The sequence below is a fragment of the Meles meles genome, chromosome 3 (assembly GCF_922984935.1).
Source record: "Meles meles chromosome 3, mMelMel3.1 paternal haplotype, whole genome shotgun sequence".
Classification (NCBI taxonomy): Eukaryota; Metazoa; Chordata; class Mammalia; order Carnivora; family Mustelidae; genus Meles; species Meles meles.
Window position 1 is genome coordinate 154,637,627 of NC_060068.1, and position 15,303 is coordinate 154,652,929.

Genomic DNA, 15,303 nt, shown 5'->3' on the forward strand with positions numbered 1-15,303 from the left:
AGAGTGGCATGACAAAATTAAAAATAATGTAATATCACATATATTTCATAGATTTATCCAGGAGCCTTATAAAATTTGTTTTATAAATGGAGAAATTTAGGTGAAAAGTAATGAAGTCAGGCTGGGGCGCCTGGGTGGCTCAGTGGATTAAGCCGCTGCCTTCGGCTCAGGTCATGATCTCAGGGTCCTGGGATCGAGCCCCGCATCGGGCTCTCTGCTCTGCAGGGAGCCTGCTTCCTCCTCTCTCTCTGCCTGCCTCTCTGCCTACTTGTGATCTCTCTCTCTGTCAAATAAATAAATAAAATCTTTAAAAAAAAAAAAAAAGAAAAGTAATGAAGTCAGGTTTTTAAAGATATATGCTTAATGACTACTGTAGGACCCTTTGATTTTGTTACTGCATGTCTCTATTAAGCAGTGAGACTTCTAACTCTAGTTTCTTAGATCTTACTCATTATAAGTCCTCTTTCCAGAAAGAACTTATAATACTTGGAAATCTGACTAAAAACTTCTTTGCTGGATTTCTGTCAATATTTTTAAATTTTTAAGTATTCATTTGTTTTTAAAGATTTTGTTTATTTGTTTGAGAGAGAGAAAGAGAGCAAGAGAGCAGCAGAGGCAGAGAGAGGAAGCAGGCTCCCCACTGAGCAGGAAGCCCAACTCAGGGTTTGATCTCAGAACCCTGGGACATGACCCAAGGTAGAGGCAGACAGACACTCAACTGACTGAGCCACTCTGGCACCTCTGTCAGTATTTTTTTAAATAAATGAAAAGATAATGTAACTACATGAAAGTTGGTTTTAGAAAAAAAAGGACTAAAAAAGTCCCAGTCTGAACTTATGGTTCTGGCAATATGTTGTTTTAAATAACATATCTGCAAAACTTTCCCACAATAAATAGATAAAATGTATTTCTAGATAAAACATAAAAATACATGTTTTAAGACTAATATATACAGAAAGTGGGGGAAATTTCTAGGAGTCAGAAAGAAAGAGGAAATAGAAACTCAATGGAGGCCACCCCTAGGTATTTAAGCATGATAAAAACATAGAACCACACAAAGACCTGTATACAAATGTTCACAGCAGCTTTTTGATAATCGTCAAAAACTTGATACAACCCCAATGCCTGTCAACTTGTGAATGGATAAACAAATTTCAATGTATCTGTACAATAGAATAATCAGGAATGAAGAAGGGCAAACTATTGATAACATGCAACAATGTGGATGAATTGCAGAACCATTGTAAGGAATGAAAGAAGTCAGAAACAAAGATTACATATTGTTTGATTCCATTTATGTGATATTTTATTAAAAGTAACACTATAAGGGGGCACCACGATGGCTCAGTTAGTTGAGTATCTTAACTCTTGGTCTCTGCTCAGGTCATGATCTCATGGGTCATGGGATTGAGCTCCATGTCAGGTATAGGGCTCAGCGAGGAGTTGCTTGAAGAATTCTCTCCCTCTGCCCCTGCCCCCATCCTCACTCTCCCTCTCAAATAAACAAATCTTTAAAAAAAAAAACCACACAGTATAAGGACAAGAAACAGATCAGTGGTTGCCAACAGAAGGGTGTAAGAACTTTTGGGGGGTGATGGCATTATTCTTACAAGGCTGTATAAATTTCTCAAAACTCATTGAACTGTATACTTAAAAAGAATGAATTTTAGCATATGTAAATTATACCTTATAAACTGATTTAAGATCAAACTCAGCAGATGGTTAGTGAAGTGGAAGATGAATTTGAACTCTCTAAGTGTGTAGGACACAGCTTATGTATAATAAGAGTTCTTTATACCCATACCAAATTGTGGATAGTGGCTATCGCTGGAGAGAGTGAGTGGAATATGATTGGTACAGAAATTTCAGCTATATCCAAAACATTTTATTTTTTAAAAATATTAAATATATCAACAATGCTAATATCAGACAAGAATGAAAAGTCAATACATGAGTGTTTTCATATTATATTCTATATCTTAAAGCATGCTTTAAATATTTCATAATATAAAAGTCCTTAAATCTCTAGTTCTGTCATCTGCATCTCCTTGCACTTTACCTTTTGGGACATATCCACATTTATATACGTATTTATATAGTTGAAGCTAAATGGTAGGACTTTTTTTTTGTCTTTAAAAAAAAATTTATTTAGGGGCGCCTGGGTGGCTCAGTGGGTTAAAGCCTCTGCCTTCGGCTCAGGTCATGATCCCAGGGTCCTGGGATCGAGCCCCGCATCGGGCTCTCTGCTTGGCGGGGAGCCTGCTTCCTCCTCTCTCTCTCTCTGCCTGCCTCTCTCCCTACTTGTGATCTCTATCTGTCAAATAAATAAATAAAATCTTTAAAAAAAATTTATTTAAATTCAATTAGCCAACATACAATACCTCATTAGTTTTTTTTTTTTTTTTTTTTTAAGATTTTATTTATTTATTTGACAGAGAGAGAGATCACAAGTATGCAGAGAGGCAGGCAGAGACGGGGTGGGGGGGTAGGGAAGCAGGCTCCCTGCTGAGCAGAGAGCCCAATGCGGGGCTCAATCCCAGGACCCTGGGATCATGATCTGAGCTGAAGGCAGAGGCTTGAACCCACTGAGCCACCCAGGCACCCCACCATAAGTTTCTAATATAATGTTCAGTGATTCATTAGTTGTATATAACACCCAGTGCTCATCATTTCACATGCCCTCCTTAATGCCCATCACCCTGTTACCCCATCCCTTCCCACCTCCCCTCCTGCCACCCTCAGTCTGTTTGAAACTCAAACCCAAAAAACAAACCAGTCAAGAAATGAGCAGAAGACATGAACAGACACTTCTCCAAAGAAGACACACAAATGGCCAACAGACACGTGAAAAAATGCTCCACATCACTTGCCAGGGAAATACAAATCAAAACCACAATGAGATACCACGTTACATCAATTGCAATGACTAAAATTAACAAGACAGGAAACAACAAACGTTGGTGCAGATGTGGAGAAAGGGAAACCCTCTTCCACTGTTGGTGGGAATGTTTTGTATCTTTTTGCTTTTCTTTTTTTTTTTTTTTTAACTTTTTTTTAGCTGCATGACATAAATCATTTTTACTAACTTTTATTTAAAATATACTGTAGTAGGGATACCTGGGTGGCTCACTTGGTTAAGCTCAGTCTGTCAGCTCAGGTCATGATCTCAGGATCATTAGATCGAGCCTTGTATTGGGCTCTGCTCTGGGTATGGAACTTGCTTAAGATATTCTCTCTCTTGGGGCGCCTAGGTGGCTCAGTGGGTTTAAGCCTCTGCCTTTGGCTCAGGTCATGATCCCAGGGTCCTGGGATTGAACCCCGCATCGGGCTCTCTGCTCAGCGGGAAGCCTGCTTCCTCCTCTCTCTCTGCCTCCCTCTCTGCCAACTTGTGATCTCTGTCTGTCAAATAAATAAAAATAAAATCTTAAAAAAAGAAAAAGATATTCTCTTTCTTCCTCCTGACCCTGACCCATGCTCAATCTCTCTCTCCATAAATGAATGAATGAATGAATGAAGGAAGGAAGGAAATAGCAGAATAGTTACTAAATTTCTGGTTAGAAGTTGGCTTGTTTTGCATGTCAACCAGTATGTTCACTTTTGATGATCTGCTTTTTCAAATAGGTAATTTTATACTACAAAATAGGATCAGCATCATATAAATCTTAACTTTCTTACCTAATTTTGTATTTGCCAGATCCCATTGAAGAAGAAGATGTAAATCTGCTATTTGGTTCAGTGCAAGAAGTACTGAAAGCAGCAGTTATGGCTGATGCAGATGTTTTGTCTGAGACATTTCAGCTTCTGGTAAACTCTGCTAAAGACTTCAGTAGGAGACTGTGGGGCTTAGTGCCAATTGGCTTGTATCTTCCAGCTCCTCCATTGTATTGTCCTCAGCCAGCTGTTCTTAGTGAAGTAAGCTTAATCTTTTAATTAATTTAAAATCAATTTTGTCTAAATTTTAAAATAATCAACTTTATAATAATTATCAAGATAAGAATGCAAGCTCTGAAGACAAACTTTCAAATCCCAGCTTTGCCATTTATTAATTGTATAATCTTAAGCAATGTACTAAACTGTTTGTTTCCTTATCTGTAAAATGCTGATGATTATAGTAACTGTAATAGCATTATTGTGAGGATTAAATGAGATATCCTGTAAAAGCTTTTATCTTAGGGCCTACGACACGTAGTAAGCATTCAATAAATGTTAAAATTATTGCAATAATAAAACAAAATCAAGAACGAGTTCTCTTTATCCAGATTTTTAAAAAATAGACATTTGTTTAGGGTAACACATAACGAATATCAGAATTTAGAAGCCATACATTGTTTCAGTCTTTTATTCACCTCATTGTCTTTGCCTCTTTTGAAAGACTTACTGTGTTTTTTTATTTGGTAGGTCATTTTTTTCTCCTGCACTCTTCAGTTGATAGTTCTGTCATAAATAGCAATACAGTGTTCCTCTCAGGAACTTTTTCTCTGCTCTCATGATATCAGAATTAGCTGGCTTTAAGATTTAAAGTATTAATGCAAATTATTTACATTTAAATTATTTTTTACATTTGATTAATATTTTGAAGTGATTCTAGTATTGTTTCTTCACTACTTACTGTTTTAGTATGAGTAACTTCTCTGCTTTTTTCTTTTAAGAGTTTTTGTTCTATTCTTATTTGTTGTATTTACAGTTATGTTTCAGTAGATTTAAAATATTTCATTTATTGATATTTCAAATGTAATATGTTATACATGGAAGGAATAAATTATCCATCATATTTCTTAGTAATTCATTTTTTTGTCACATCTCACATTCTGAGTCTTCAGTAGAAATAATTCAGTAAGTTTAGAAATTAAGAATAGCATTTAAGGTATTTTTGGAATATGCTACACTGATTCTAGTTTGAGTGGTTACGATCCTTAGTACTGATTCATTTTATTACTTTTTATTAAAATAATCCTGAGTGGTCGGATTTCTCCTAAATATCACTCTATATCAATTAGAATTCTTTAGGTTGGAAATAATAGAAAACTTGGCCCAAATTGACTGGCCTAATTAAAAAGCCCAGTAATAGGATAGTCTTCTGACTCAGTTATGTTAACATAGATTTGAGCAATTCCTCTCTAGTTTGTTTTCTAAAGTGTTAGCTTCATCTTAAGGCTGACTCTCTTTGTGGGAGCAGGGTGGCTACCAACAGCTTTTAAGGATACCTTGTCTATGTCCAGAGAAAGAGGGAGTGGGAGAAAGAAAAACAGTAGAATTATTTCTCCCCCATTTTTCTCTCCCTCAGGGTACTGAGATTCACTCTTGGCTAGGGAGAATGCAAGGTTCTGTTTGGCAATCCATTAGTACCATTGGAGTCAGGAGTGGTGGGCTTTAACTGTTGTAGGGGAAGTCTTGGGTTTAAGGTCAGATTAGCCCTTTATATTGTTTGAGATGAGAGAAATATTTCCTTGACACTAGCAATAACTATAGTTGAAATCTGAGGCCATCCCTCAAAATTTCAAACATTTTAGTTTGAGAAACACTGTATTTATTTTCACTTTCACTTTACCCCTTAAAATTTTCATATTACTAGCTACTAAAATCATTGGTTTTATTTTCTTCAGGAAGATGGTGATGATCTTCTTCTAAAAGCTGAGAAAGAGAACCGCCAGAAGGTGTCTGGAATTCTTCAACGGGTCCTCTTGCTTTTCCGGGCAGCTCGGTGTTCTTTTCCTGTGGCACAGTGGTACATCTTGCAGTTGAGATGGGCAAGAAAAGTCATGCAGAAGGTCTGGAAACGTCTTAGTCATTTATGTGCTATGTTTAACTATTTAAATCTATTAATACTTATTCATATTTACAAATACCTACAATTATGACAATTTTCTAAGGAATCCTACCCTATTAAAGGCATAGATTTCAGGTTTGTTTATAATAAGCAAGGCTGTCATCCTCTTCTACACTGACTTCAGCTGAGCCATAGCTGCATCTTTACCTGATCAGCGGCCAGACTGGACATCTGCTCACATGTCCCTTATCCAGATGCAAGCCCTTTATAGGCCTGTTGTCTGTCTCTGTGAAATGTGGAAATAAATATTATTAGCACCAAATATCTTTAATTTGGCCCCTGATTATATTTAAATGTTTTTGGTTTTAAGTAGGCTCTATGCCCAGTGTGGAGCCAACATGGAGCTTGAACTCATGATCAAGACATGAGCTGAGATCAAGAGTTGGATGCTTAACTGGCTGAACCACCCAGGTGCCCCAACCCTTGATTATATTTAAAACAAGAATCTACAACTTTTCTTAGTAGAACCTTTAGAGAGACTTTGAGAAGTTACCAAGTTGTTATTGAAAATCTGACATTTTTTTAAGAAAGAAAGATTTGTAAAATTTGCTTACAGCTACCATAGAAATATAACATGAAATTATACCCTTTCTGTATCTTGTCATCCCAAAGTTATTTTCAAAGCATGTTTACTAAGTAGGGCAAAGAGTTTTCCTGTGTTATTGAAAGACTGGTTTTAATAGTTTCAAGATCTACTGAGTCTGTTTTTTATAGGAGACTTCATTTTTAAAAAATTGTTTAAGGGGCGCCTGACTGCCTCAGTGGGTTAAGCCTCTGCCTTCGGCTCAGGTGATGATCTCAGGGTCCTGGGATCAAGCCCTGCATTGGGCTCTCTGCTTAGCAGGGAGCCTGCTTCCCACCCTACCACCCCCTCCCCCCCGCCTCTCTGCCTACTTGTAATTTCTTTCTCTGTCAAATAAATTAATAAAATCTTTTTAAAAAATGGTTTAAGTAAACAATTTTCTACAACAAATTTGGAAATTAAATTCACATAGAAGTTTGATCTGATGTACAAATCCTGACAGCAATCTCACTTAATCTAGCTTTAACTGATTTAGCTAGTGTTAAGACTGTGTTAAGACTTTTGTGACATAGTTGAAGACATACCTTCTAGGCCTACATACCTGTGTGTGTAGTCATTGCTACTCTGATTGCTCCGTGCCGTGTGTGACTTGCAGCTTATCTTTAAGGCCTGTTGTAAACCCTTGGTTTATATACAGAAGTGACCCATAAATTCCCTCTAATTCACTATTCCTCAGATTTCTCTGATAGTTTTATTGTTAATCTATGAATTTACTGATGTTGGGAAAGGTACCAAAAACATGGAGATCCATTCTTATAGAAATTTGTACAATTTATAAGTGATTCCCTGTATTGCTGTGTTCTCTACCTCCTTCATTCAGACTTTATTGGGTGTATGATTTAATTACAAATTTGGTTGTAGTAAATTAATGTTTTCTAATTGGTTGGAATGCTGAAACGCTTGTTGCTACCAAAATTATAGGGTCTTTATTCATGAAAGCAAAAAATCACATTTCTCATAAAGTTGCATAACAAAATACGGACTGTTGGCTGCAGGAATCTGAATGCTTGACAGGAAGCAGAGATCGCATTACAAGATAGCTCATGCACATGGCTAAGAAGTTTGTGCTGGTTGTTAGCAGGAGGCTTCTCCTGAGCAAGTGATCCAAAAGACAGCAAGATGGAAGCTACAATGCCTTTGTGATTTAATCCCAGAAATCAGTACGACCACTTCGTATTCTGCTAATTAGAAACTAGTTACTTAGTCTGATCTACACTCTAGGTGAGGGAAATTAGGCTCTACCTTTGAAGGGATGAGTTTTAAAGAATTTGTGGACATATTTTAAAACCACCATACTATTATACCAAAGTTAACAATAATTACTTATTAATGTCTAATACTTGGTCCATAATAAAATTTCCCTGATTTTGGAAATGTCTTTTTAATAGTAGGTTTTTTAGAATCAAAGTCCAACCAAAGTTCACCCATGTTTGGTTATGAGCTTATAGGAAGGACGATATTATCAAGTCTGACTCATAAGAATCAACAGACTTATCCAGGATCAAACTTCATACCAATGATTTCAAGGATATAACTAAAAGACTTAGGTGAAACCTGCAATTGCATATATTGCTCCAAAGGTTTTTCTTGCTGTGGGAGAATGTGATCTGGCCTCTGTTTAACATCATGACACAAGAGAATATCAGTTACTGAACATCTACTTTTTTTTCTTTTAAGATTTTGTTTATTTGACAGAGATCACAAACAGGCAGAGAGGCAGGCAGAGAGAGGGGGAAGCAGGCTCCCTGCTGAGCAGAGAGCCTGATGTGGGGCTCGATCCCAGGACTCTGAGACCATGACCTGAGCTGAAGGCAGAGGCTTAACCCACTGAGCCACCCAGGCGCCCCTGAACATCTTCTTTTTATATCTCTTTAATTATAGAGCTTGTGTGACATTTCCACACAATTTTCTCCATAAATCCATGCATTCTATGTTTATTTATAATAACCAACCTAGATAGGCTCTGTATATCTAGTAAATACTGTGCATTTGTTTGACAAGATGTCTGTTATTAGCATGATTACAAGGGGATTTGATGAGATTGTCTCTTTATGGAAGTGAATAGAAGAGGGAGAAAGCAGGTTAGAAACCTGCTGCTAATCCTTTCATTTTCAGGTTTATGTCTCTTAGATTCCTTTTCTTTTATTCAATAGCAGTTTCCTTTAATTTCTTTTCTCTCCTTGATTTGTAGAGAAACATGGTAATTTGTCCTGTACTGTATTGTGCATGTGTTTGGTAGTTTATCTATTTGGTGTCATTTAACTTATTCCTTTTTCCTTTTATTTCCCTGTTAAGTTAGTAATTACTCTATACTCATTGAGGTACAGAGGCTTGATCAGGTTCACATTTTCTTAGAAATGGGTCCTTCATAAATGGTGTGGTATACTTCCCTGTTGCATCATATCATGTGACACATAGGACTTTTTATCTCACTTTAGTGATGGTGAAATGGATTCATGAGTTCGGGTTGTGTTTTACTCACTCACTTTCTCCATCAGGTCAGCAACTTTTTACCTAATTGAACATTTACTGACTATCCTTGCTGGAGTCATTTCTTTATTAGGAGTTGCCAAATGGTGGCTTTAATTCTGTCACTTAAGTTTTTTGAAAGTTATATAGGTAGATATAACTTTTGTCATATTTATTTTTAGGTACGCACATAGTTTTATTTTGGAGGAGAGATGCTTACATTTCTTTTTTTTTTTTTTTCTTTATTATGCTTTTGGGGAAAGTCAGGACAAATAGTATTAAATTCTTTCTATATAGGCAAAACTGAGTGATGAAAAAAAATTGATTGAAACCTTCTTTTCTCTTTTATGACCTAGCCTATTGAATTTCTTTTTTTAAAAGATTTTATTTATTCATTTATTTATCAGAGAGTACACAAGCAAGGGGAATAGTATTCAGAGGGAGAAGCAGGCACCTGCTGAGCAAGGACCCTGACGGCTGGACTCAATCCCAGGACTCTGGATTCATGACCTGAGTTGAAGGAGATGCTTAACCAACTGAGCCACCCAGGCGTCCGCAGTCTAGTGAATTTCTTGAATTAAATTTGTGAGCTAAGTTTCTGAAAGTACAGCTCATGTCAGGGATATTTTCTTACGTAGTATAGGAAACATGGGGTGTTTTCCATTCTATATGGTTTATCTTACCTGCTTTGTTTGTTCCATTATACCTTCCTTAGAAATAGATTCAGATGACTGATAATTAACATATTCTGTCATTCTTTCAGATTCGAATGAAAGGGTCCCTTCCTTCATTGAGTCCTTTCCCTCAGTCATTACTTAATTACTGTAAAGGAGGGGTAGCATTCTTTCGACCTGGAGCAGCTGGAGACCACAAGCTTGATGAAGTTACCATTAAAGCAATAGGTTTGTCCAAAATGAACTGCTTGCTTAGAAATTAGGCCTAAATATTAATAATGATATAATATATACAATTGATTCGGGGAAGTTTCTATACAACGGAATACTATATTGACAATTAGAAGATAGTATGTGTATGTTACCACCAAGGAAAGATATCCAGGATACATTAAGTGAAAAGACCTAGTTTCAGCCTAGCATACATAGTATGATTATATATATATCTTTGTGTACTTTTATTGCTTTTAATTTAAAAATTGTCCAGTGGTGGAAAGTATGTTTCTAGTATTGAAAAATTTTAAACTTAGTTGCCTATCATAAGGAATTTTCCAAATAAACTAACTATCCAATATTAAGTAGAGCTGTGTGTATTGGTTTTGAACATTATCTACAATAGGCTATGAAGCTTAAAGCAAGTAAACTACTAGTAAATAGAGTAAGTTATTTACTCCAAAAATGTTTTCAATATTTTTATGCAACTGCCCATGCATGAAATATTCTAGAATAATGTACGTAAAAGTTCTGAAAGGATTTTCATGACTTTCATATAAGGTGTTGGCAATGAACATATGTTTCTTTTATAATCAACAAAATAAAGACATTTATTTTGGAAAGAAAATGAGCAGTGGTGAATTGCTATTATATGAATGTACATACTCATCCAGTTTTTCATATTTGTATTCCTGATTTAGGTTGCTTCAGAGAACTTTGTGCTTTGTGTTGGATGCTACATATTCGTGATAAGTTATCTTATAGTTGCAGGCAGTATCAGAAAGCAAGAGAAAATGTGGAGGGAAAAAAGGTATTTACTTGCATAAGAATAAGGAAAATGAACAAATATTATTTGAGAAGTTATTGAGTGAAAGAAGATTTTACTGCTTATAAAAGTCTTTCTTTTGAACTCCTGATCTGTCCATCTAAATTGAAAAGGAAATGTATTTCTCAATATCCTTTTAGGACCTCGAAGTGGAGTTTGATTCCTGTATGGTTGAGCACTGTCTCAGTGCAGTGGAGTGGGCATATAGAATGCTGCCCTTCTCTCAATTTGCTAATATTGAAGAACTTATTCAGGATCTAATTTTGAGCCTTATTGGAGAATTGCCACCAATCAGAAAGGTAATGTGAAGGTAGTGAAAACAAACTGAATGAAAATCAGAGACTTCAAAGGATTTTTGCTTTATTTTAATTAAGAATGATGTTGCTCATAAAACTCATTTTTTTTTATGATGTTGCTCATAAAACTCATTTTCTAAATTTTTCTGAAGGTAGCTGAAATTTTTGTGAGAGCATTTCCCAATCCTGAGGACATAAGGGTTCCTTTAAGAGAAAAATATCACTCTCTTCAGCAAAGACTCAGACACTGTGTTGTAAAAGGTAGTATTTGTCATTTCTTACATATCTGATGAATTACAGAAGATTGTTGTTTTCTTTTGAAAGCATGTGATTTCTAGTGCTTATATTTTTATGCATTTCTTCTTTCTTTGAAGATAGTATGAGACGGCAGAAATAAACACTCCTCCATCACTGAAGCACTAGTTTTGCTTTGGAACCAGACAAAGCTGACTTCATGTCACATGTCACAGTTAATAACTGTGTGACTGTAGGCAAGTTGCTCAGTCTCTGTGGGTCTCATTTCCTTATTTGTTAAATGGATATAATAATACCTACTTTATGAATGTGTATTAAAAGAAGATTAAGGGATGCCTGGGTAACTCAGTCAGTTAAGTGCCAAACTCTTGATTTCGTCTCAGGTTGTGATCTTAGGATTATGAAATTGAGCCCCACCTTGCTGGGCATGGACCCCACTTAAGATTCTCTCTTTCTCCCTCTACAGTGCCCTCTGTATGCTCTCTTTCTTTCTCAAAGAACAAAACAAAACAAAAAGATGAAGATAAAATATATAAAATGAGCATATAGAGCTTTGCATAATGCAGATATTTTATTGAAAACTAGTGTTCTTCCTCTTCCTTTATGGTTATTTGTATTTCTGATTTTATCCTCTACAGTCAAGATGCCCTTGTGGAAATTTTTTTTCTTGTGGTTAAAATATATACATAATATAAAATTTACCATTTTTAAGTGTACAATTCAGTGATAATAACTACATTGACATTGTGGAAATTTTTTAAAAATTCAAATTACCCTCTTTTTTATAACTATAGTATATAAGTCTAGTTATGTCTTATGATTATACATTATTGCATTAATATATTTCTGGTTTATATCTTTCTTAATACTTTCTTGACAGTCTCTAAAATGTACTATTTATGTATAATAATGTTTAAATTATTTTCTGTAGGCAACCTTGAAAAACTTCCCTTTCTTATGTTTCCTATTATTCGAAGTCAGAAAGGTGTTTTTGTTTCTTTGGCTAAAATTATATTCATTTTCTCTTATTTACCACTCTTGGGAATGGAAAAGTTGTCGTGATTCTTTTTGTAATTATCTGTCTGATTTTTTTAATAGTTAAATTACTTCTTTTTTTTAAGATTTATTTGTTTATTTGAGAGAGGGAGAATAAGTGCAGGGAGAGGGGCAGAGGAAGAGGTGGGAGAGAGAGACTCTCAGGCAGGCTCCATGCCCAGCGTGGACCCTGACATGGGGCTCCATCCCATGACCCAAAAATTATGAAGTGAGCCAGATGCTCAACCAACTGGGCCACCCAGGAGCCCCAAAACAGTGAAACACCTGTTTCATTTATTTTCTAGGGCGTATGTTCTTATGGAGTCTGGATTCTGTCCCTTTTATTGTTCTTTAATGGACCTTCTCTAACTTTGGCAACTTTGGCATAACCGAGGGTTATGGTGCACATTTTAAGGCAAAATTGCCAAAGTTAGAGAAGGTCCATTAAAGAACAATAAAAGGGACAGAATCCAGACTCCATAAGAACATACGCCCTAGAAAATAAATGAAACAGGTGTTTCACTGTTTTGGGGCTCCTGGGTGGCCCAGTTGGTCAGGGGTGGGAGGTTGGGGGAACAGGTGGTGGGTAATGGAGAGGGCACGTTTTGCATGGAGCACTGGGTGTTGTGCAAAAAGAATGAATACTGTTACGCTGAAAAAATAAATAAAATGAGAAAAAAAAATAATGGTAATAAAAAAAAAAATGTGCACCATAGCCTTCTAACAAATACTGAAGAAAGCATGCTCTGTAAGAATGTGGAAATAAATCTTAGTCATCAGTTGGATTCCTTGTTCCCACAAGGGAATGGAATTGGGTCCCCCTTTGTCTTGAGTGGAAACATTTTAATTTACTCTAAGATCTTTTTTTTCTTTTATAGGTCCCCAAACTGAGGAAATAATGTCTGTTATTATGCATTCTATTCATAAAGTGAGAGTGAAAGCCCTAAAACGTGTGCAAAGAAATATAGGCTCTTTTGAGATGAATATCTGGGAACCAGTTGAAGAAGAAAAACCAGCTGAGGTTCCAGGTTTTGATAGGTTTTCCCTAGGAACTAGTTTGAGCAGGAGCACACTCACAGAACTGGGGACTTCTCTAGTCCATAGTGATGCAGATACAGCAGACACCTTCTCAGAAGCATTGTCAGTTGAAGAAAAAAGCAGGATACATGTGTACCAAAGGTACAGTTGAGATCTCTTAATAGCAAGTATTCACTTCCTTTGGAAAAAAATATTTTCAGTATGTTCATGCAACAGAGGAGCTGATTTCTTGTCCCTCACTGATTGCACTGTTAACAATATGAACAATAAATGCTATCTTCCCTGACTCACAAGGATGTTAGGAGTGTGAAAGGTACAACTGAAAATATTATTGAGGTATGAAATAATTTTGCTACCTGATAGTATAAAATCAGGTCAGTAGATGAAATTCTAGAGTTCTCTGGGGAGCTTTTAGTTTAGTTTTTTTTTTTTTTTTTTAAAGATTTTATTTAGTTATTTGAAAGAGAGAGAGAGAGAACATGAGCATGGAGGGAGGGGCAGAGGGAGAGGGAGATGCAGGCTCCCAGCTGAGCAGGGAGCCCTTTGTGGGGATCAGTCCTAGGACCCTGGGACCATGATTTGAGGTGAAGGCAGATGTTTAACTATCTGAGTCCCCTAGGTGCCCCATTTTAGTTTTTTAGTAATCTTTAGATTTAAGTAATTTAGGATTATTGGGTTAGCTAAATTATTTTTTAAATGATTATTTATTTATTTATTTGACAGACAGAGATCAGAAGCAGGCACAGAGGGGGGGGGGAGGAAGCAGGCTCCCCACTGAGCAGAGAGCCAGATGTGGGGCTCCATCTCAGGACCCTGGGATCATGACCTGAGCGGAAGGCAGAGGCTTTAACCCACTGAGCCACCAAGGTGCCCCAGCTAAATTATTTTTAAAGGTTTCCAGGGAAAGGAAATTGCACATTTATCTTTGAAACTTGTCTATAAATTGTTGAGAAATTATTATCATTTAAACTTCTATTACTCTAGCTAAATTTTTTTCTTTATAATTCTATTATCTGCCATGCAGTTTATCCTTTTCGTGACTAAAAGTCTACAAAATCAACCATAATCTTGTTAAATGAAATAATTTTATCTACTTCAGACATAAACATCTGCTTAAATCATACCTAATAGTATTATAAATTGTGAGCTTGTTTTGCCAATTTTGGTTACACTGGAGGCTACTTATTGTGACTTTTTAATAAGGAGAGACATGGTGCCTTCAGTCAGGTGCCTTAATACGAACCCTTTATTTCTTTTATTGAGGGAACTGGGAACCTGTGTTTTTCCCTAAGGACCATGTTGAAAGGAAACAGATTTAAAAGTAATTATGACTAGCACTTAAAGGGTTTGCCTAATAGGTTTAGTAGCAGCAGAAAGTTTTGAAAAAATTCCCCACTCTTGTGTAGCAGAATCTTGAGAGCAGTCCTGCTCGTTGCACATTGTACAGGGAAAGCTGAAAGGGGCAGATGCAAAAAATAAGAAACCTTAAATTAAGATGTATATTGGTGGCTTATGATTTTTATTGACTTTATATTCCTAAATTCTGATATATTAGTGGAACCTTTTTTTGTTCCAGAAAAAAATTCATATTTTTTAAAGTGAAATTTCTGTGAACACATTTCAGTCTTTTTAAAAATTTTTAAAATTTTTTTCAGTCTTTTTTTTTAAATAAAAGATTTTATTTATTTATTTGACAGAGAGAGAGAGTGAGCACAAGCAGAGGGAGCAGCTGGCGGAGGGAGAAGGAGAAACAGGCTTCCCTGCCAAGGAGGAAGCTTGATGCGGGACTTGATCCCAGGACCCTGGGATCATGATCTGAGCCAAAGGCAGATGTTTACCTGACTGAGCCACCCAGGCAACCCCATTTCAGTCTTTTTTTTTAACACAAATTTCCCCCTTTTGGTATTAATGTGTTATATTTTTGAATCAGAATGTTTAGCTCTAGTAAACACTTAGAGATCATTTGGTCTAACCCCCTCATTTGAAAGACATTGAAGCATTAAAAAAAAGATATATGATTCAATCAGTGGAGAGAATTTTTGTTGTTAATTCTAACATTTGTTTTAGTTATTAATTTTGTCTTTTTC

The 15,303-nt window shown here is 36.1% G+C and overlaps 1 protein-coding gene across 9 annotated transcripts in view; it reads left to right on the forward strand.

The window, feature by feature from the left end:
- The window catches only part of CPLANE1 (ciliogenesis and planar polarity effector complex subunit 1), a 148,158-nt gene that overhangs the window by 44,891 nt on the left and 87,964 nt on the right, over window positions 1-15,303 (forward strand). For all 9 annotated transcript variants that reach the window (XM_045999166.1, XM_045999165.1, XM_045999168.1 and 6 more), the window contains exons 19-25: window positions 3,695-3,912; window positions 5,604-5,768; window positions 9,643-9,781; window positions 10,468-10,577; window positions 10,733-10,891; window positions 11,041-11,149; window positions 13,057-13,357. In XM_045999166.1, the coding sequence (XP_045855122.1) occupies window positions 3,695-3,912; window positions 5,604-5,768; window positions 9,643-9,781; window positions 10,468-10,577; window positions 10,733-10,891; window positions 11,041-11,149; window positions 13,057-13,357 (1,201 nt within the window). The remainder of the gene's footprint in view (window positions 1-3,694; window positions 3,913-5,603; window positions 5,769-9,642; window positions 9,782-10,467; window positions 10,578-10,732; window positions 10,892-11,040; window positions 11,150-13,056; window positions 13,358-15,303) is intronic.